The sequence below is a fragment of the Tursiops truncatus genome, chromosome 9 (assembly GCF_011762595.2).
Source record: "Tursiops truncatus isolate mTurTru1 chromosome 9, mTurTru1.mat.Y, whole genome shotgun sequence".
NCBI lineage: Eukaryota > Metazoa > Chordata > Mammalia > Artiodactyla > Delphinidae > Tursiops > Tursiops truncatus.
The window spans coordinates 77,272,733-77,296,453 of NC_047042.1; the positions used below are offsets into that span (position 1 = coordinate 77,272,733).

The following is a 23,721-nucleotide window of genomic DNA, read 5'->3' on the forward strand; positions in this document are numbered from 1 at the left end:
CGTGTCCCCTGCATCGGCAGGCGGACTCTCAACCACTGCACCACCAGGGAAGCCCCATTGATATTTATTAATAAATTACTATGTGCTTTGCTAAGCTCTTTGGGTGAATTATCTCATTTAATTCTCAAAACTCCCATGAGGTAGGTACTATTATTATCCCCAATTTATCAATGGGAAACCTGAGTCCTACACATTAAACTGAGATTTCATAGCTAGTACATGGAGGCAATAGACAATCATTTCAGACTTTTAAATAAAGGGGTAGCATGATCCAGGCAGAATTTTTAAAGCATCTTAGATGGCAGTTGAATAAAATGAAGATAAATCTAGTTAGGAATCTACTTCAAAGGAAAGTACAAATGAATAGGAAAGAAAGTAAAAGAATGAACATATGGTTCATACCTGGTTTCTCTGAAAACAATCTATTTGCCCATTTATAGTAGACTGGTTAAATAAATCATGATAAATAATGGAGTAATTATAGCAGCCATTAAATAGAATGACGCTGATGTCTATGAACTGACATGAAGTGATTTCCAGGTATGCTGTAGAACAAAGCAAGGTGCAAAAGAGTATATACAGTATAAAACGTTCTGTATAAGACTGAAGGGAAAATAAGAAAACACATACATACACACACATACACATGCTTATTTTTGCAAGAAGAAACACAGGAATGATAGATCAGAAACTGATGAAAATAGTAACCTATAGGGTGGGTGGGAATGGGATGTAAGGGATTAAGATGAGAGCAAGACTTCTCTGTGTCGCATCTTTTTATACAGTTTTAATCGTTGAAGCTTGTAAATGTTTAACTTATTTGAAAAATAAAATTAAATCAAAAAGGATTTAAAGCAAATATTAAAATGTCATAGAAACAAAAATAAATCCAACTGGATATCACATTGACATGTAACCACAGAGAAAAACTCATTCAGATATCTTTTGAACACAGCACTCCGAATATTCTTTGTGGGATGTATTCTAAAGGCCAAAAACAAAAAAATTCTTCTAAGAAATATTAAATTCCATTCAATATTCTCTTATTGAGGTATAATTGACATTATATTAGTTTCAGGTATACACCTAAATGATTCGACACTTGTGTATATTGCAAAATGATCACGACAATAAGCCTAGTTAACAATAAGCCCAGTACTGTTCTAGATTAAAAGAACTAAAGCTACATAATAATGAATACAATGAACCTTAATTAAGCCTTAATTAAAATAAAAACCATAAAAGACATTTGAGACAATGGGGAATTTGAAATGTGAGATGTGAGATGATATTGTGGAATTATTAATTTCTTAGGTGTGAAAAAGATACAATGGTTACGCAGGAAGATGATTTATTCCTAGGAAATGTATACTGAAGCATTTAGAAATAAAGTGGCATTGTCTGCAGCATATTTTCAAACGGCTCAGGAAAGGAAAAACACATGCATGTATCTAAAATAAAAATAAAAGTCAAACCTGTGTCATAAGATTATTGTGAAGAATAAACAGAATGATGAATACGAGGGGCTTCACCTGGTGGCTGGCAAGGTAAACACTCATGAACAAACTCTACTCAGTGAAGCATTTCCTGCAGACATTTGTCTTTCCAGTCCTAGAACCAGGGTCACACATGAAGGAGAGAATGACTGAAGGATGTCATCTCCTAAAAGCAATCATTTTATCCCTCAGCTGGAAGAAAGCATGGAATGGGGTGAAAATAATACTTACTGGCTAAATTATGGGCTCAAGAAAGGATTCTAACTAGAAATCTCATAACTATATAATCTCATTATAACCGAAGTAAAGAAATATTGTCATGTGGTCTTTAAGTGACACTAGCAAACATTTTATTTTCACTCAGATGCTCCCTATTTTTCATACACAGGGTCATTTCAGTCCCACCTATTTTTAAAAATTGGAAATATTTACCTTATCGTGAATGGCCCGCCGATTGGAAGGCTGTATTAAGACCTTGTACCCCAGATTGGTGATCCCTTTGATGTGCCGGGGAGCCAAGGGAGCCCGCCTCTCCCAGGCGTTCACATCCTCCCGCCTCAATGCCATCACCGCCTTATAGTGAAGCCTGGAGAGGCTGAGGCCCAGCCTGCCCAGTTTGGTCCTAGGTACTCGCAGCATCTTGAAACCTGGTGACTGTAAAGAAATTGTAAAAGCAGGACAACAAAAGGCAAGAAGACTCACAGGTCAGTTCTGGTCTCCTGAGAAATCTGCTGTAAAATCCAACCAACTCAGGTGGTAACAGATTCAAGATGAAGAAGGGAGAGTGAAAACCTGGATGACATGATAATTTGCTGGTCATTGGGATGCTGTTCCTTTACCCAAACAAACCCAAACTTCCACAAACGAAGTTACTTCCAAAAAAAAAAAAACAATAAAATGTCCCAAGCAACTTATGGGACACTAATCAATATCTGCTAAGTTGAACTCATTTTTTTAATGTATGTTTTATCAAACACACATTCAGCACAGAAGTTTTAAGCAAGTTAATCTACAATGCAAATACAGGAAGATAATTTATGCCAATTTTGATGATTAAAGTTTAGAATCCTTTCATAATGTACAAGATCCTTGACAATCTAGCTCCAACCTCTTTCGAGTTTCATCTCTGACCATTTCCTAAACTAGTTCTACTCAGTGTGTTTTATAGCCTGTTGTCAGTCAGTGACTGCTTTGTACTGGTCCACAATGAGATATGTACAGAAATAGAAAGTAAGCACTTAGAAACCTTTATATGACAGGATCATTCTTCTAGTAATTCATTGGTATTGAATTTTATAAAAGCATTGGTCCTGGAAGATTGGAAATTTAAGAAAACAAAACAAACAAACAATTTATCACCACAGGTGTTAGAAGCTGAAGAAGCACCTGACACCCCCAGCCTCACTTCTCTGACCCTGTTGTTGCTCTAAACATTCTCTTCCCGGGCTTCCCTGGTGGCACGGTGGTTAAGAATCAGCCTCCCAATGCAGGGCACACGGGTTTGAGCCCTGGTTTGGGAAGATCCCACATGTCGCGGAGCAACTAAGCCCATGCGCCACAACTACTGAGCCTGCACTCTAGAGCCCGTGCTCTGCAACGAGAGAAGCCACCGCAATGAGAAGCCCACGCACCGCAACGAAGAGTAGCCCACGCTCACAGCAACTAGAGAAAGCTCACGCACTGCAACGAAGACCCGATGCAGCCAAAAAAAAAAAAAGAAAAAACCATGCTCTTCCCCTTTCCAGAGTTTCCTCTACCAGACCACCTCCCCCTGCTATCATATTAAACCCAGACCTGTCTCAGTTTTCTAACTGCTATTCCAGATTCTGTAACCCTATTCATTAATTCAATTAAGAAATATTTACAAGAGGCTTACTATGTGTCAGCACAGAATAAATTTTACAGAAAATTTTAAAGCATAAGTATCAAACAGTATTCTGTGCCTCTTCAAATGGTTACATAAATGTAGTAGTCAGAAGTCATTTCAGACGATAATTTGCTGGTCATTTGGATGCTGAACCTTAGTTTTCTATGTTTAAGGTTGGCATGAAAATATAGAGACTAAATGATTTTACATCTTCTAGAAATTCCCTAGCATATAGCACAATTCTTATGGAACACATTTCTGTTACATCAGACTACAATCTCTAAATCAGACCCACCTTACAGACAGGGAAGTTTTGTCCAACAATGGAATGTACAAGTACTATTTCCTGGGGGCAAACTACTTATCACCCTAGATAGAAAACTTGTAGGATAACTCACAACACAGACTAAAAGAATAAAGCAAACAGCAAAGACTCCGGCTAAGAAGGCTTTAGGAAGAAAAGGGGCAGGGAGAGAAAACACTGCACACAGCAAATGAACATGCCGGTCATGAGGAGTTCAGGCTAACTTTTACTCAGGCCAAAATACGGATGACCGACATTTCAGTAAAAGTCTGTTATACACTTTATCTAACTTTTTGGTTTACTTATATAGTTTCGTTTTTAAAAGAAACTATGCTAAGCCCAAATCCAAGCCCAAGCCCATAACATTTATTCTCCCCCAAGCCAAAGGAAAATCTGCAACGTCCCATAGAACTTAAATCCCTATGTTTGTAAATGAAATCAATTCCAAAGACAAATGAGTCTTCTAAACACACTGAGAAGCCCAGAAACAGTCCCATCTTCTCAGCAGGGGCTGCATCTCACATACCATAGTTGACCAAGTGACTCTAATCCTCTATACTTAGTAGCAGTTCTTGGCACAAAGATTAGGAAACATGTCCAAATAATTCAGTCTCTTTCCTCAGCCCTAGCTTGATTTATAACCACAGCTTCCCCTTTCTCAGCAACACTCCCTCCTCTTCCACATCTCCTTTGCCTGGAGTCGGGGGTACAGCGTGGGAGGAGAGACATAACCACATACACTCATGTAATACACACATACACGTTTGCAGCTGCAGACCTTCCTCGGGACCTAGGAAAGGAAAGTAGCAGAGGCCGGCCTTCTGCGTTTTATTTGGGAAGCTACTTTCACTTTCACTTTTTGTAGGGAATTCTTGAATCACAATTCCTGACCCTTTGTTTTCAAAGAAATAGAGCAATAGTCACCACTGATTTAACATTATATGCTAAGCACTATACTGAGCACTTTACAGACATTATCTCATTTCCTCCTTGTGAAAATCTTATTTAGTAGATACTATTATTAGCCCCATTTTACAGATGAAGAAACTGAAGTGAAATCCAACTAGAGCTGTTGCTTTTTAGCAGAAGCAGAATCCCTAGGGTAATATTCAACACTCAGGATTTTCTCTTCTTTGCCAAAGCCTGCAGATCCACACCTCGTACATCTGACATATGTTACTCCTGCCAGCTCAATTCAGAAATAGATCAGATCCATATGGCATATTATTAGTTCTCGCACAGCATGGGGTTCCTCCATCAACCCCTTTCTATGTGTCACCAAAAATCCTTCCTGAGTCCCTGCCAAGGTAAATTCTAAGTTTCTGGATGCTTAGAAAAAAGATGATTATAGCAGGTCTGATTATGTTAGCAATTGCTTGAACCTTGAAACTTGGTCTCAGCATAGAACTTTCTGGGACCGCCATTCATTTCATTCTCAGGTCATCAAGAAATATGTAACAGTGAGAATTTCTGAATTACTCTGAGGTATGGCACTGCAGGTGTCTGACATTTCATGGAAATGCCCAAGTGGGTTATTCTGGACTTCCCTGTCCTGTATTTTATGGGCTTTTTCCAAGAATACCGTGAAGTAAATGTCATGTATATTTCTGGCAATGCCTTCAAGTGGAAGCAAGGCAGTAAGACTCCGGACTTATTCACTGGCTCAAGTGAGGTTAATTGACAGGGTTGTGTGCTGATAACAGCTTCTGGCATGAGCAAGGAGAATGTGGAAAAGCAAGAGAAGGAAAGGAAAGAGGAAAAATAAGGAGGAGGAAGAGGAGGTGAGAAATAAGGGGAGAACGAGAAGTGTCACCCAGTCAGGGTTGGAGAACAAGACCCTTTCCCTGACAATTTCTGAACAGTCTTCCCTTCAACACATGAAGGGCCAATGTTTCAAATGGCATTAAAATAAAATTTAAAAAGATTCTTCTGTATGTTTTTGTAAAACAAGAATAGCACTATGGGGCTTCCCTGGTGGTGCAGTGGTTGGGGGTTTGCCTGCCGATGCAGGGGACACGGGTTCGTGCCCCGGTCCGGGAAGATCCCACATGTCGCGGAGCGGCTGGGCCCGTGAGCCATGGCCGCTGAGCCTGCGCGTCCGGAGCCTGTGCTCCGCAACGGGAGAGGCCACAACAGTGAGAGGCCCGCGTATCGCAAATAAATAAATAAATAAATAAAAGCCAGACATTTTCTTGATGAGCTATAATTTGCCCATTGATTATGGGAGAAGTGTTTTGATTTTCTTTCTTTAATTAAAAATAAATTCGGGGTTACTTAAGGTATGCATAGCGTGATGTTAGTTTCTTGTAAAGCAGCAGCAATCCAGTCCCCTGCTCATTTTCATGAGATCCAACAGGAGCAGCATGAAACAATTTTATCTAATTAAATGACCTCAAGCAGTATCTGCTGGTGACTTATCAATCACTAATTATAGCTGAATATTAGAGTCAGAGTGGATGGGAGAAAAGATCATCTAAAACCAGATAATACAAATGAAGGTAGCGTGCCTCATATAAATATAGGATTTCCCATGTTTCATAAACAGCATTTTCCAAGCATCTATGGATGAATCATAATAAAACAGTCTGCTCTTTGGTTGGTATAACTTTTAAATGTAACTGGATTAGGTTACATTTATCTGTTATTGTTCAGGTAGTACTTATGCCAGAAGACAGAGTACCTGATTTGTGCTGGTTTTCACGGGTTAGAGTGGTAGGTGGATGAAGAAAGCTGAGATCTACAGAGAGCTTTGTATCCTTCCATCGAATGTTCAAAAATCTTTGAAGTCTCTTCAATCCTTTCCATACTATCAACCTAAACAGAAAACTTTTCAAACCTACAAACCACCTACCAAAGCCAGAACAATGTGCAAGCAAACACAAGAGCTTAAGTACAAAAAAGGGTTAGGCTTGGCCCCTTCTAATTTCTGGTGCTTCCACTGAGACATGTCAAAAGGATTACACATTCAGTATTAAAGAAATTTTAAGGCCAAATCATCTATCTTTAGCCCCCAAAGTCAGAGATGTGCTCTTTGTCCTTATATTTTAGATCTTTGAAATAATTCCACTAGAACATAATTCAGTGACTCACACTAAAACCATCCAATTACATGGGGAGATTTCTCAATGCCAAGTTATTTGCAAATGATCAGGCATACATCTTGGTTAAATATTGAGACACTAAGGATGGAGTAGCCTTGAGCTGACTAAAATAAATAATGAGTGAGAAATGCAAATGTTTTATATCCACACTTCCAGTTTATTCAAAAAGTGCAAGTGTATTTAAAAAACCATGGTTTCCCAGGAAGCCTTGGTACTATAAATAAGGGTAGGCAGCCGCATGGCCATGAGTCTTGGCCTACACGACATATTTGGCATCCAGACCATAATAATCCTGTAGAGGTCCAAAAGAGTTCCAAATTAATAGAACACCCAGTGATGGCCTAGAACTAATCCAAATACCTCCCAACCCCAAGGCTTGCTAGAACTAGGCTTGGGTATGCAGCAACACTGTCCTCCATACTTTTATTTCCTGTTGCATAGCTATATTCTTTTAATATTAAACTCCTTACAAAAAAGTTAGCTAGAAGTAAAAACAAGCAGACTTGGGGAGTGCTTATTAGTGCTAAGTAATCTGGTCTAAGAATATTCATATGTTCTCAAGCCTATAAGCTACTCAAAGTCATCCAAAGACATAAGACCTATGAGTCTCCTGGTCTCTAGCCCACAAATGTAGCTTCACTGAGATGGAATGCAAAGTTAGTTCTGAATTGGAGTCTCATCCAAAATGTTTATCTGCATATTTGTCTGTCTCTTTGTTAAACTCTAAATTCTTTGAAGAAATGAATTGTGTTTTCCTCATCTCTGTATTCCCAGTGACCGCCCCATAGGAGAACTCAAGTGTTTTGCGAAAGAATGAAGAAATAAATGAGAAAATTTAAATGAATGTCATAAAGACCAATGTAGCAGAGAAAACAAAATAGACTGATGAATAAGAACAGGAATTCATATCTCCCATCCCTCCAACAATGCCCCACAAAAGATCTAATCTCTTGCTGAAATCTCATAGACCAATGAATATTTTGAAATGCAAATAAAAATGGTAGCAAAATCCAGACCTGGTTGCTGAGACATTTAACTAGATATGGGGCTCCTTACCTGACTTCAGTTTCCTAATCCAGACTGGAATATAATACTAAAGTCCTTTTCAGCTCTGATGTACTGATTCTATTAAGGATAGTAGTGACTAGGCACTGTGGATTACAAAAGCATTAGAATTTTAGAACATAAATAGGCACTCTGACTCATGAAGATCCAGGTGAAGTACAGTAAACAGGGAGACAAAAATACCAAAAACACTACGGAGGAAGACAGGATATTCACTTAAATTACCTGGATTAACTGCAGTGACCAGGAGCCCAGAGCTTAAAACAGGAGGGGGTACCTCAAAGGAATTCTGACTCCTCTCTTCCACAAATGGCCTGGGTTCCTCAGCTTCCCACTTACTCTATGACCTCGGTGAGTAACTTAACCTGTCTGTGCCTCGTCGGCAAAATGGGAATCATACTATCTACCTTTTAGAGCTATTGTGAAGTTTATTTGCACTAGTAGGCATAAAGTGCTGAGCACTGCCTTGCATGCCATAAACACTCAGTAAATGTTAAGAAAAAGGCTGCAAGCCTGCCCACTCCTCAAAGGTGAGCACAGGGGCTTCCCTAGTGGTGCAGTGGCTGAGAATCCGCCTGCCGGTGCAGGAGACACAGACTCAAGCCCTGGTCCGGAAAGATCCCACATGCCGCGGAGCAACTAAGCTCATGCACCACAACTACTGAGCCTGCGTGCCACAACTACTGAAGCCCAAGTGCCCTAGAGCCCATGCTCTGCAACAAGGGAAGCCACCACAATGAGAAGCCTGTACATCACAACAAAGAGTAGCCCGCGCTCGCCGCAACTAGAGAAAGCCCGTGCAGCAACGAAGACCCAATGCAGCCAAAAAAAAACTAATAAATAAATTTATTTTAAAAAAAGGTGAGCACAACCATCACCACTGACAGAAGACACCACTTTTCCATACTCTGGGTCACACCGTGGGAAGGCCTTCACAATGGCTCCATATTAATCCCTCCCCTTTCTTATTTTTTTAGAAGCCCAGTAAACCTTCTCTTTACCTTCACCCTTTAGGCATGAGTGTTCAAGAAAAATAAGTTATCATTTTAATACTGTATTTCACCAAATTTAAAACATGTTTTTTCACATTTTAGCATCCCCAAAATGGGGATGCATCTTATAATTGGCTGCACCTTAATTCTATGAACACGGTAATAATGTTGTTGGTTATTTCCCATTCCAAATGTACAGCATTTCCGTGATTCCATGAATTCCATAGAATTTTCCTGTGGCCTCATCAAAGAAACTTGCCACTGTTTGTACTGTTATCTCTATGAGAAAATTAGAAAAAGAATATTTGGAAAAATGAAAACTTTTTTGTTAAATTGGCATTGGTTACATACCAAAGATCACTTCCAAAGTCCTGAACCAAAATCTGCTAATGATTAAATAGAAGATTAGTTAGTAAAGGGGGAAATTTTTCAATTACAAATAAATCAAAATTCTGATGACGCTGTCACCAGTAACAAGTGAGACTGATAACAAATATGATTTTCTGGAGAGTGGGAAAGTCACTTGGGGACATTGGCTTAACCTTTGTCGTCCTAGCTCATTTGGCAGAACGGCCACCAGGTTACATGGCTAGAAGGTAGTCTGGCCCTAGGTTCACTCAGCTTTATAGCAAAAAAAAGAGGGGCTTCCCTGGTGGCGCAGTGGTTGAGAGTCTGCCTTCCAATGCAGGGGACACGGGTTGGAGCCCTGGTCTGGGAAGATCCCACATGCCGCGGAGCAACTGGGCCCCCGAGCCACAACTACTGAGCCTGCGCGTCTGGAGCCTGTGCTCTGCAACAAGAGAGGCCGAGGTAGTGAGAGGCCCGCGCACCGCGATGAAGAGTGGCCCCCGCTCGCTGCAACTACAGAAAGCCCTCGCACAGAAACGAAGACCCAACACAGCCAAAAATAAATAAATAAATTTATTTATTTATTTTTTAAAAAAAGGGGGGGGAGTTCAAGTTACAAAACACACACACACACAGAAGCGTCCACACCAAGTGCCATGGGTTTCTTGGTTTTTTTTTTCTTCCAATATAAAGTATATGAAAGCCACGTGTCAAAGTCAGTGATGGTTCGGTCCTGTGCATAGCTAGGTCGGCGTAATAACAGCTACGCCTTTTCCACATTCCGATAGCTGACGACCCACAATATCAAAAAATGTTCATCTTTGTTAGAGTTACTAAACACACTCTCTCCCTCTCACCACACCCACTCCCGCTCTCCTAAAATCAGTGCCTAAAAAGCATATTTCTTCCAGAAGTAGTCGGGCCATTTAGTCCCACTGAATTAAACAGGGTAGATAACTGCTTCTAACCGCGCCCCCTCCCCGCGCAAACGCTCACATTGGCCCGCACAGCCCCTGCGGTTACTCCGCAGTTCAGATGCGCCGAAAGAAATCGGGGTCGGGGGGACCGGGGGGCCGCGGGGAGGCCCCCCTCTCCGTCAACCACCTCCCACAGCTGCCTATCTAAATAAGCACACAGTCCAAGAATTAACAGAGGGTTTGCTCTACAGCTTCAATACCAATGCTTTACTCCCCAGCAACCGCTCCCCACCTCAGCCCTCGCCAAGAAAGAAATCCGAATTGCCATCCCCTGCCTTCTTCCTATACAGAAACTCCGGAGCCGCGCCCGCTGCACCCCACCTCCCAGCCCTCGCGTGCAGAGAAACGCTAGCCGGGGAGGCCTGGCGAGGAGGCCCAAACGCTCGCCACCCTCTTCCGTACGCTCGTCCCGGCAAAGGCCGGAGTCCGCAGAGCTCCCGGGTCCCCAGCGGCGCGGGGAGGGGGAGGCAGAGCTCGCCAGCACCGCCCGGCGGACTGGCAGAGCCCCGCCTGCGATCTCCAAATCCTTCTCACAGGCTGAGCCCACCGCCCATCTGCTCAGCCCCTCCGGGCACCCTCCCCCTGCTCACCTCGTCCGGTCCCCGCCGCCTCTGCGCTCCCGGGTCCGGGCTGAGTAGGATCCGAATTCCGAGCAGAAATTGGGATGGGGGCCTTGAGGAGGAGGTGTTTGCTCAACTTCGGAAGTCATGCCTCTTCCTCCGCAGCCAATCAGCGCCCGCCCTGAGGGAACAACCTTCTCCTCCACCAATCCGCGGCTATGCTAGGTGCTAGGTCATGCCCTGCCCCTGCTCCTCCCCGAAAATCCTCCTGCCTTTTAGATCTCTGACCTACGTCCTTAGCTGGGGGCGTCACGTCCTTCCAGGACTGTTATTGACCAAGTTTGTAACTATCCATAGCAGGAGACAGGCGGAGACGGAGAAGGACGAAAATAGTCCGGACATTACACGCTCAACAGATGCATGTATCTCCTGGGAAAAAAGTTTCCGTTTCATGTATATCACGCTTGCTTAGCGATATGCACTTCTCAAAGCATTTTCACAGCCTCATAACAAGACTGTGAAGCCAGATGACAGTTCTTAAGGCCATTTTAGAGTCCAGCAAACTAAGACTGAGAAATTAAGTGTTGTGTATGCACATCCAATGAATATTAATGTTCATTAATGAATTTACTAATTTGAATAATGAATTTTCATTTTTATGAATAGTGTGTAGCCCCAGAGGCTTTTTGCTCAAGTCAATGAGATGATCAGAGTCGTGCACTTAAGGGAATATGGTCTAGATAGTGTATAGAAGGGGGTCAAGTAAAAGTGATAGTAAAGGGATTTAAAAGGACAGAGTCAACACCACCAGTAAGACTAACAGGCTAGAGTAAGAACTGAAACAAATTTGGTGTTTCAGGCTTGGCTAAGTGGTGATTAGGAAGTTGGTGATATCAAGAACAGTGCAGTAAAACACAGCAAGGAGGGAAGGCTTTAGAGGAGTGGTTAGGAATATGATTTGGCATGTGTAAAGCTAAAGATACAGAGGAAAACCCCAGCTTCCAGAGAACCTTCTCATTTTCTCTGTAATTGGAGATATGAGTGGAGTTTATAACAATGTTCTAGGTTCAAGATCGTTGACATGAGCATTTAATAGTTAAACACATCTGTGGCAGTATGAGAAAAGTATGTGTTAGAGAAAGTTACAAAAACAGAAAGGAATATTACCCTCTGGCCATTGATTCCCTAGGAAGCCCACAGATGGACTTCAAGTGTTTTTTTCTGCCTCTAGTGCTGAGGCTAGTCTTCACAAAATGCATTTCCCCCGACCCTCTAGGGCCATTTAGCCAGGACTTTTAAAGAACACTGGACTTTGTCACATATGCGTGAATTCTTAATATTCATTGGATGTGGATACAGTAAGTTTACATCTCAGTCTTGGTTTGCTGGACTCTGAAACTGTTCTAAGAACTGTCATCTGGCTTCACGGACTTGTTATGAGGCTGTGAAAACACTTTGAAAACTGCATATCGCTAAACAAGTGTGATAGTCATGAACTCAAAACTTTTTTCCAGGAGATACACACATCTGTTTAGTGAGTCATGCCTAGACTATTTAGCCCAAAGTCTTTCACACAATGTGTGAGTTCCTTCAAGATATGGCCAAAATCAGCCATCTCAGCTTTATTTCAACAGCAGCACCAGCCTGAAAAGAACAGTGAACCACAATCTGTGCTTTGTTATCTCCTAAGGATTAAGAGCCTGGATCAGAATCCTTACTTTTTCCTCTCAAGGTAGAAATCGTGGACAAGTTACTCAGTTTTCAAAAAGGCCTCGGTTTCCTTACCTGCTAATAGGAAAATAATAGGAGCTACTTCATGGGGTCATTATGAGGATAAAGCAAGATGATGGCCAAAGTGCTCTGCAAAGTGTTTAGCTAAAGAAACAGGCAATTATTCTTCATTTTCCCAGAATCTCATGCTGTTTACTTATCTGTGGTTCTCTGTAATTCCAACGGGGTAAATTAGGAGACATTAAGAGAGTGGGTACAGGGATAAAGAAGGGCAACAAGAGATGGTGATGCACCCCAGGGCTAGCCATAGTGAGAATACCTGTAGGCCTTGATAGGGCCAGGGGAAGAGACAGTTACCAGAACTCAGGAAGAGCTCTAGCTGTGGTGTAGCTGAAGCTACAGGAGGGCCACTTGACAGTGGTGACTTTTGACAGGCATGGAGATGCCTAAGGAATCAATAACCCTGCCCAGAGAGGGAGTTACCTAAGGCAGGGGTCAATAAACTTTATTCTGTAAAGGACAGAAAATTAATATTTTAGACTTTGCAGACCATTACGTCTGTGTCACAGTTACCCAACTCTGAGATTTGGAGAGTAAAAGCAGCCATAGACAATGCTTAAATGGATGGGCATGGCTGTGTGCCAATAAAACTTTATTTATAGAAATAAATTGCAGGCTAGATTTGGATCGAGGGTCACAGTTTGCAGATGCCCCGCCTATGGAATGAATAACCCTACTTCCCTCTCCTGCCCTCCCCTCTCCTGCTAGAGCCCAAGGAAAGCCTGAGGCTTGGTACAGTCCATAAAGGTCAGTCCCTCAAGGACAGAGCAGGTACAGAAAGGGGCAGAAGTTCTACAAGGTTCAAAGGAACGTATTCAGCACAAAAGGTATTCAGCAAATGCTTGTTTAAACGAATGATTGGTCACTGTGAATTACTCTGCAAATGGTTGAACACCCATAGGAAAACTATCAAAATTACATCCCTTAATGGGCAAAGCCAGGAAAGGGTCCTGGATTACGGTGACTCCAGAGAGACTGGGATGCTCCGTTAGCCTCTCTCTTGCTTTATTTTGAAATCCCATGCACTCCTGACCTGCCGATGAAACATTAACCTGGCCAAAAGAATCCTTCCTTTTAATTCCAAACTACCGCTCAAATGCTTATGGTGTTCAAGAATTTTGCAAAATATGCACGTGAGAAAACCTGTTCCTTAAAATGGGGGATTCAAATGTTTTTCATCATAGTGACATTTGTTGTAATAAGTGTGACAGTTCTCAGAAATTTCTTCACAATGAAAAGAGACAACAGATGCAAGAAAAACAAGTCTTGGATACACCCCAAGTGCTTCCACAGTCAACTTTGGCAGTCAACCCCTCAGACTCCTTCAATATAGGAGAATTCTTCTTCCACCTACGTGGGGTGCTGAGTCAATACTCCTGAAATTGGAAAGTTGATTCTAGGCCACTCAAGCTGCCTCTCTTTCTCCCACATTCTTTGGCTTTCTCTCTCCCCTCGTTGTTCCTTACTTCGGTTTTGTTCTTCCTGAGAGGCCATGAGGGTAGTAGTCAGGCATGAGAGCACTGGAGTGAGCCAGACCTAGACTTAATCCCTCCTTTGCCAACTCCCTAGTAAGTCATTTTCCCCCACCAGGACATTGGCAAACATCATAATGTTCTCAAGAAGATTAAGTGACGCACATTCTCAGGATACATGAGCTATCATTGGGGTTTACTGTTTTACTCTGTCTCCTCCTCCCCTCTCCTTTCTTTGTATGCAGAACCCATTTTTAATCTTAAGTGAACTTTGCCATAAAGAGAAAAGAGGTGGACATTTGTTCTATTTTTTAATTAATTAATTAATTAAATTTAATTTTTCACTGCTTTGGGTCTTCGTTGCTGCACGCGGGCTTTCTCTAGTTGCGGTGAGTGGGGGCTACTCTTCGTTGTAGTGCACAGGCTTCTCATTGCGGTGGCTTCTCTTGTTGCGGAGCACGGGCTCTAGGCGCGCGGGCTTCAGTAGTTGCACCACGTGGGCTCGGTAGTTGTGGCTCGTGGGATCTAGAGCGCAGGCTCAGGAGTTGTGGCACATGGGCTTACTTGCTCTGCGGCACGTGGGATCTTCCTGGACCAGGGATCGAACCTGTGTCCCCTGTGTTGGCAGGCAGATTCTTAACCACTGCGCCACTAGGGAAGTCCCAAGAGGTGGACATTTGTTCTCTTGATCTCTCAAGACTTTATATCTCTCACATGAACAGCAAATTTCACAATATCACCTATATCAGCCCACCCTAATAAAATATTTGATTATTATAAATAGAACTTTCTTACAGACAGGAAGTACAAAGTCATGTTGTATAAAATAAGAAGTAGTTTAGGAAAGAAAAGTTTCTAAATGACAATTACTATTGTTGCCTAACTCCCAAATTATCTTGGGAATGAAACACACCTTCTTTACTATCAAGGAATTTAAAAATCTGATTAGGTAAGATAAGAGCAGGAACCACCCACAGAAAAATCACAATTCCTGCAAACAGGTTCTGGGTGGAGACAGTGATGTCCTGGGGGATTGTATTTTCCCCCCACCCTCAGAAGAAAGAAGCTGAGAAAACTAATTTTTAGTTCACCTCCTCTACCATTACCAGTCCTTAGGGAGCCTTCCTGAAAAAAAATTTTAAGAAAATCCCAAGCCCCCTGGCATTTCCAGGGTCAACATTTGTTGGTTTCACAAAGTCCCCAAGCGTCCATGATCTCCCTCGAGAGTTACTTATGCAAACATAACTCACTGGACAGGTTTGCTGTCCATCATCACCTGCTTAGTAACTGTTATTGTAAGTCTACCAGGACTTCTAAATTTTCAGTTACACAACAATGCATTTTATAGATTGAGTGACAATTTTATGCCATGACAATACAAGCATTGTACTGGGGATGCAGATTGTGGAATATATCTCCCTGACCAATAATGGATCTAATATATTCAGATCGAGGAAGAAAATCCAGCGTTCCTCCTCTCAGCCTCATTTGCATGAAAATCTCAAAAGAGAAGATGTCTTAAAGGACTGAGAAAAGATTGGAGAAAGGAGGGAGGAAGTATTTAAAGCAAAAATAAAATACAAATGTAGTTTTTCTGGAGTAACTGCAAGTGTAATTGAGCTGGAGACAACCAGCAGGCCAGGAGGAGGAGGTAGGAGAGTCAGGACTTTCTCACTCTAGTCCTAACCTGGGTTAGGGACTGAACGAAACCAATCTTTTACTGTTGTCATCTCACTATAGACATAGGAAGGAGAAAAGAATATAAAAATTGTTTTTTGCAGTGTAAGAAGTAGCAGCTAGGAAAAATAATCTCAGCATAGACAAGGTCTCATCAGGAAGCAGGAAGTCAAGTAGAGAAAGTATCCCTGACATTGAACTGACTCTCATGATCACTGCCATCTGTATAGCTCCTCGGAAACAAAGGTAATAGAATTGGAAAGGAAGAGAGAAAGAATATCAAAGGAAGATGTTCTCACTGAATGGTGTAATAATATGGACATTGCCCATGACAGGCACAGGCTTGTCTGGCATTATTATTTATCATTATTGAACGAACGACTCCCAACCCCCTAAAACAAAACAAAGGCAAAAGCCTGAAAGACAAGAATTTACTCCGTAAAGAGAGTACTGCCTGGGCCTATATACACAGGTTAACTCCAAATATTTGTTAGCTATTTTATAAACATAGTTTAAATAAACACTTTCCCTACCCTAAGAAGCTAAATGCCTACAATGCCAAGGATGTGCTGAGACAAACACCACAACAATGAATAAACTCTTAGGAGTCCAAGACTTGTGCTCTGTCTTTGGAATCTCAGGTGTCCCCTGCCCGCCCTACACCCACTAGGCCCTGAGGGATCTGTGCAATTTTGTGAAAGTAATAGATTTAGACCGTGGATGAAATAGGCAACTGAAAAAAAAGAATAAAATGAGGAAGAGTGGAGAAAACAAGGATAAAGAATGAAGTGAGTGGAAGGTGAGAGGCCAGCAGCAGAAGGGTTACAGCAAAGTTTACTCACTGCATGCAAGTCCCATGAGGAGACAGGAGGATGAGCTGCCACAGAGGACACAAAAGGGTTTCAGAAAGGACAAATATGTCAAAGGTTTGGGGAATAACACCCACATCTCAGAACACCTCTATTGAATTTTAAGAAGGAATTAAGTTCAAGAAATCTTTTCCTGCTAGAAACCACTTCTGCTTCTTCCCCTCTCTTTCTTGGGCACAGGCTGCCTTGCCTGCTTACATCTTCGGCTTCTTGTCAGCGTCCTGGCTGCCGTGAAAGCTCCATGGCTGCTGGGAGCCTGGCTGTGCCACCTGCTGAGCCCACAACAGCGAAATACCGTCTCCCTTGTCAGGAAGGGAACTGCGTTCCTACCACCTAATGGAATTCAGCGGCCTTTGTAATGGGTTGAATGATGTCCCCCAAAATTCATGTCCACCCAGAACCTTGAAATGTGACCTTATTTGGAGGTAGAGCCCTTGCAGGTATAACGAAGGAAAGAATCAAGTTGAGATCATATTTGTTTCCGGTGGGATTAAACTCACTGTAAGTGTCTTTAAAAGAAAAGGACACGTGAAGGAAGAAGCCCAAGACAGAAGCAAAGATGGAGTTATGCTGCCACAAGCCAAGGAAACCCAGAAGCCACCAGGAACTTGAAGAAGCAAGGAAGGATTCTCCCTGTAGCGCCTACGGAGGGGCCATGGCCCTGCCAATACTTTGATATCGGACTTCTGGCCTCCAGAACGATGAAACAATACATTTCTGTTGTTCTAAGCCCCCCAGTCATTGGCACTTTGTTACGGAAGCCCTTAGGAACAGCCTGAATCCACCAAAGAGCTAGATTGCCCCCCAATGTTGTGGTGATTGCTCATGTATCACTGTCTTAGGACACAAAACAAAATAAAATCACGCAATGAATAAAGAAGGTAGAAATATACCATAACTGCATAGGCAGGAATTCAAAGTCAAGGTCACTTCTTTAGATTGATCTTCCAGAGACTGTTTGCTCTAAAGGTCTAGAGAAAATGAAGCTGAGCTACAGCTTGACTGTGAGCTCTAAAATCAATTTGAAATACAGGTACACTGAAGCTGGTTGATTCTACTTTTAAAAGACCTACGCCTCTGGATTTTGGAGAAACACCCTTATACCTGCAGTTTCTACAGACTCATTTAGGAAGAGTACTTCATTTACAAAAATGCCTATATGAAAAGAGAATGGTGGAAACAAACATTTTTAACCACTTCATCTCAGACAAGTCTTCTGTAACCCATGTTTCTTCATTAGGTAGACTGATAAAAAGCATATCAGAGAATTGGTGAGTACTATCTTGAAAATGGTATTATTGTTATTATGCTACATGGTACACGGCACACTAATCTGACAATGTGAGAAAAAAGTCAGAAAAGTATCACCCTCAGGTGAAACAGATGACCAGAACCAAAATGGAGAGAAGAGCGGCCAACTTTAGAAATTGTTTTTAAATGAATCGCTGAAGGTACTAAGGAATTTTCCAGGTCTCTTTCAGGAGATCCTGTTGTCCTCTCAAGATCTCTATGGGATACAATAATGTAGACAAACTGTAACTTAATTGCTTGTTTTCTGCCTGAAGCAATGATATGGTAACCCCAGAGCTGTGAGATGCATGGAATCGAAAAAAAAAGGTGAACAGAGTCTTACCTATGAAGGAGAATCCTCTGCTCAGGCCAGCAGTGTCCATATCCCTGCGTTAGAGACACAGGAGAAGATCCAGATGTGGGGGAGCCCGAGATATCATCTGTTGGACTTCCTTCAATAAAAAAGACAAAATTATAAATTCAAAATTAAGTACAAGAATAAATTCTTATTTATACTAAGAAAAGAATTCACGATGGATTATTAGAGCCTTGAAAATTCAGGTCTCATTCTTCTGAGATCTCTTTAGGCAATTTACTAAAAATGGTTACATAGAAATACTTCCTGGTTGCAATTCTGGCTTCCCCTCTCTACCTAGAATACTCTACAGTTCCCAGTCACGCCCAGCACTCACAGGACTCAGGTAAGGGAGGGGTCGAAGCTGAAACCTGTTTACTTTATGCTACATCCAATTCTGCAGAGAGGGTTGTGCCCAGCTGTAACAGAGATTTCCCTGTCCAGGACAGAATGTATTGTCAAGCAGTGACATGAATTTCTTATCAAATATTAATAATAAATTGACATTTTGGCTTTTGAGTTCAACCTGCATGAATCAGTCCCTAAGAACCCAAAGGGCTGATAACAATGAGGGAGCTTGAATGTGGAGACTCTAGCAAATAACGTCATCCTGAGAATCCCTGGCTGAACAACTAGTCACACTGTGTCTCTGACATCTCCAACAAGGACCACCAGCTCCATAAATACACTTAGCAAGAAATACTGGACTCTTCGCCTTCCTGTACACACACAAACACACACACCCCACAAGATACAGCTCACTCCATTCTTTAAGGATCAGTTTTGATCTCAGTTTAAGATGAATTGTATACACACAAACACACACACCCCACAAGATACAGCTCACTCCATTCTTTAAGGATCAATTTTGATCTCAGTTTAAGATGAATTGTACACACACACACACACACCCCCCACAAGATACAGCTCACTCCATTCTTTCAGGATCAATTTTGATCTCAGTTTAAGATGAATTTATATCTTCTGCAGCAGTGCTCAACCTTGGCTGTTCATCAGATTTACAAGCAAGAAAATGCTCCAGTAAGAATGTATACAGGGCTTCCCTTCCCTGGTGGTGCAGTGCAGGGGACACAGGTTCGAGCCCTGGGCCAGGAAGATCCCATATGCTGCGGAGCAACTAAGCCCGTGCGCCACAACTACTGAGCCTGCGTGCCACAGCTACTGAAGCTCACTGCCACAACTACTGAAGCTCACGCGCCTAGAGCCCGTGCTCCACAACAAGAGAAGCCACCGCAATGAGAAGCCTGCACACCGCAAAGAGGAGTAGACCCTGCTCGCTGCATCTAGAGAAAGCCCGCACACAGCAACGAAGACCCAATGCAGCCAAAATAAATTAAATAAATAAATAAATTTATTTTTTAAAAAAAAGAATGTATACAAAATAAATTAAAAAAAAAAAAAGAATGACCAAGTCCAATGGACCAAGGGATAAACGAATGCCTTAATTAAAAAGAGCCACATCATGTTTCCCTGAGACAAGGTGGTAGCAGTGCTGGTCGTGAAATGCGGAGTGGAGGAGTGTTATGCTTTTTTAGAAGATAATGAGTAAAGTTTCATGCATATTTGGTGTGAGGTACCTGCAGCATATACCGAGGTAAAGATGTTTAGTAACCATGTACTACAATTATATTCACACATGTCTTCAGCTCCTGGTAAGTTGTGATCCCCATGAAGCCAGATAATAGATCTTATTCACATTTATATCCTTGGCATCCAACTCAGGACCTACAGTATAAACGGAGTTCAATACACATTTGGTGAGTGGATGAACAAACAAACTACTATATGAAGTAAATGAACCAGTGTTTGATAATCTGTTCAGGAACTGAGTCATCGAGACTGAAGCTTTTCTGTACACTTGCCAAGTCCCAAAGAGAGATGAAAATTCTGGTGCCTGAAGCCCTGACACCTGAAAATCCTGATTCCCTTATTTTGTCCACTTGGCTAGCGGGTTCTCCCAAAGACTACCTTCTCTTGGATTCTTGGCTCCCTTACCCTTCATGCTTAGCAATTCACACCACTACCCCTTGCTATGACTGTGTAATGCTGATTGCTCATCTAGAATACCGTTATCTGTGCCCATATTCTCTGTACTCTCTACTCTGCCTTCCTAGCTGCATTTTCTCCACTACTTGTAGCTGCATCCCACTGCCAATGGCTGTCCTTACCTAGTCCCTCTCAATGTGTCCTTCCTTCCGTGGTGTATCAATGTACTAGCAGGAAAGAAATGGCAAACACAAAGGCTGTAACTGAGAGAGTTCCATGAAAGTGGTATGGGCAAGTCTTGGTGAAACACTCAGGTATCAGCAAGAGTGAGAAATCATTGCTACGCCACAACTGAAGGCACAAGAATGGGAAACAGTGTTTCCAGAGCCTAGAAAAAGTTTGGAGCCATAGAAGAGGAACTGAAGGACAGAGGCTCTAACTATAGAACACAGCCACTGCCCAAACTGTGGCCAAGCAAATGTAAGAGTGCAGAGGGAATAAATAACCCAACATGCTTCTCCTTTCATCTGCCAATACCCTGCCGCTGTCTCCCTTTGGCTAAACCCAGCTGGAAGCCAAAGGGCAAGGGCAGTCTGGTAATGTAATCCATAGAGGTCAGTGTCTGACGCACAGAAGGTAAAGGGCATGGTATGGATCAAGGTATGACGTGGGGGTATGCAAACAGAGAATAACCTATACAGTCCATTCCTTTTGCTACACAGCTTTTACTCTTGACCTCTGCCTAGATGAAGAACTTGTGACCCCCATACAGGAGAAACACGAAATATCATCAGTCATAGCGTCATTGTTGAGTGATGTCAGTTCTGTCACACTTCCCACCACTGGAATCTAAACTGTGATGTTAGCCTCCATTAGCACTCTTCATAAAATGTAAGAAGGAAAGGGGGGAGACAATTAATTTAAAACTGCTGCAAAGCTTTTTGTAGCTGGTTACGAGATCTAAACTGATAACAAGAGCTTCCATGTTTTAGCACTCAATTCCCTCACTCTCTACCAGCATCTTGACTGAACAGAATTCTTTATCTAGTAGGGTTACCTAAAAATTCTTGCCTGCAGAATCTGAGGCCTTGGTGTTTCTGATTTATTCAGCTACTGGAATTTTCCATTGACTAGTGTTTTGAACTGGGAATTCTAGACTTTAGGTTTCTCTTTTATGTATACTCTCCAGAGTAGACAGTGTCCAGTCCATTCCTCAATCCACCCCATGGTTGCCATAGCAACTAAGTGAAAGACTATTTGATCCCTCACTACTTTGTCCTCTCCCTCTAACTCCATCACATGCCACCTTTAATGATAATCTGAGTAATGTGATATTATTACATCTCCTTTCCTCCCAACAAGGAGGGTATCTATGCATTCAAATACGTGACCATCACAACCTGAGCTTCCCATTTTGAGGATCACTTCTGAGACCAGTATCAGCCAGGGTCACAGCAGGAAAAAAGATAGCTCACTCAGAGTCCCTTGGCATAGTTTTCTTCCCATGCTCCAAGCTTTGGCCAGAGTATCTCATCAACCCAACTCAACAGGAAATCTTAGGGCAAACCCTAGGGTTGCAATCCACAGAAGTCAGCCTCCTGGGTGTGGCACAGAACAAGTTAGAAACCTGGAGGATGGGTGTGATGCAGCACTCAGATAAATCAGCATACTTGGTCGCACTGACATCTTTTAAAAAACAACTTGTTTTTTAAGTTATAACTCCTGAATTATAACAGTTAAGGTTGAGAAGGTTTTAAAGTCTTCTTTACAGAGCAAACATATCAACATTTATCCCTCTAAATCAATTAACATAAAAGACTAAATGAACATGTGTATGTAAGTCTCTCTGTTCTAGAGGCCTGGGACACCACTATCTAAATCTACTTCTCAATGGAAAGATTACTCGGCAAATGCCAACATGCCTTATAATTATTTTACTTTGATTGTGTTTTCCTTCTGAGGTTTAATGAGTTTGAATAACTTGCTGATGCAATTTTGTTACAATGGAATTTATCAGTTTTAGAAATAATTTATTATAAATTGTATTTGATATAATTATAACTAGAAATATTCTTCAATAATACTCTACATGTTTGCTAATGTCATTTGGAGCAAACAAAATTACCAGAGCATATCTGGACTTTTTCTTTATCTCCTGGCACTAACGGATACTCAACTCTTATCCTTATAATAGTCAACGGTCCTTGGAACTGACATTCTTCTCTTTGTTGAATTTTTGTGACCTGTTATGATGGCTTGTAAAACTGGGAATGATAGGTGTGGGTTATCCAGGTAAATAATGTTAAAATACAGTGTAATGTAAACACTAAGGAATATTTACGGATGCTAACGTGTTTCAGTTGGAGAACTTATAGAGCTCTGCTACTGATGGACGGAAATTCAGTTTAACAGCACTGATTATACTTTGCCTTGAAATGAAGTGGAGAAGTGGGAAGTAGAGAGCTTGGGAAGAGTAATGTTTGGAAAGGAGAAGGATAAGTGATTGAAGAATCACCAAGATAAGATCTTATTGAGACTCAGCATCCTGGCTGAAGGACCACCATTTCCACTGAAATGATTTTATCTGGATAATCAAATGTGGACTTTGATTAACCACAGGACCTGCTTCTCCAGACTCAGACGTAATGGAGAATATGTAGATTTGTAGAAATATCCCCATATAAAATTCTAGGGACTTGACTTCTTTTACTTTAGCTCTTGGCATAGTATTCCTAACAATATTTTGATGATGGGCTTACGTTACTTTCATTCCATGGAGAACACTGATTCTTGTGACGATGTATTTAAAGCAGGAATGTAGGAAAGCTATTTATATAAACACAAATGTTGGATTCTTACAGGAAATCAATGAGTTCCTAAATGTTTTCTACAGGGTATCAGTGAAAGATATGCTGCAAAGATCCTAAAATACATGAAAACCATAACCTTAAAGGTTTCCATGAAAAAAAAGAAGTATGAACAACAGAGAGCGGTGAAATAAAAGTGGTGAAAGTATAGGTCAGAATCTAAGAATATAATGTATATTTTAGAAAGTCTTGAGAGAGAAGTAAAATTCGTATTTTATGGCAAGACAAGAAAAATTTAAACATAAAAACTTTTCTCTGTCCTTTGGCCTCCTCTCTCCCCTCTGCTGTGCATTGTGTACCTGCATTATGCATCGACCAAACATCCCCATTGGCAGAAATACCTGCTCAACCATAAAGAGCAACATTCTCCCAGCACCAACAAGACAACTCCTTAAAAGATAACATTCTTTCCTGATCTTGTAAAGGGTCACTACGACCCACCACTTTGTGCTTACAGACCTGGGATTGTGTAAACTGTCAAAAATACATCATTTAAAGTTCAGCTCTCTGTCTCAAAAAAATTTTTATAACTGTGCCTCGACTTCTAATGGACAGGACAGCTCTCAGAGACTTCTGAGAGGCTGTACCCAGGATATAATCCTCCATTTGGCTCGAATAAAATTTTCCTCTTCTTTCTTAGATTGACCAATTGATTGACCAATGGACACAAGAAAGAAATTTAA

General features: G+C 41.6%; 1 protein-coding gene across 4 annotated transcripts in view; it reads right to left on the reverse strand.

The window, feature by feature from the left end:
* Window positions 1–10,854, reverse strand: part of AASS (aminoadipate-semialdehyde synthase) — a 72,639-nt gene extending 61,785 nt beyond the window's left edge. For 3 of the 4 annotated variants that reach the window (XM_073809875.1, XM_019924709.3, XM_033863187.2), the window contains exons 1-2: window positions 10,741–10,854; window positions 1,929–2,150 (exon numbers count right to left, since the gene is read on the reverse strand). In XM_073809875.1, the coding sequence (XP_073665976.1) occupies window positions 1,929–2,135 (207 nt within the window). In that variant the 5' untranslated portion in view covers window positions 2,136–2,150; window positions 10,741–10,854. Of the gene's footprint in view, window positions 1–1,475; window positions 1,612–1,928; window positions 2,151–10,740 lie in introns of those variants that run through there. The other variant, XM_033863186.2, reaches the window with a different exon arrangement.
* Window positions 10,855–23,721: the final 12,867 nt, after the last annotated feature.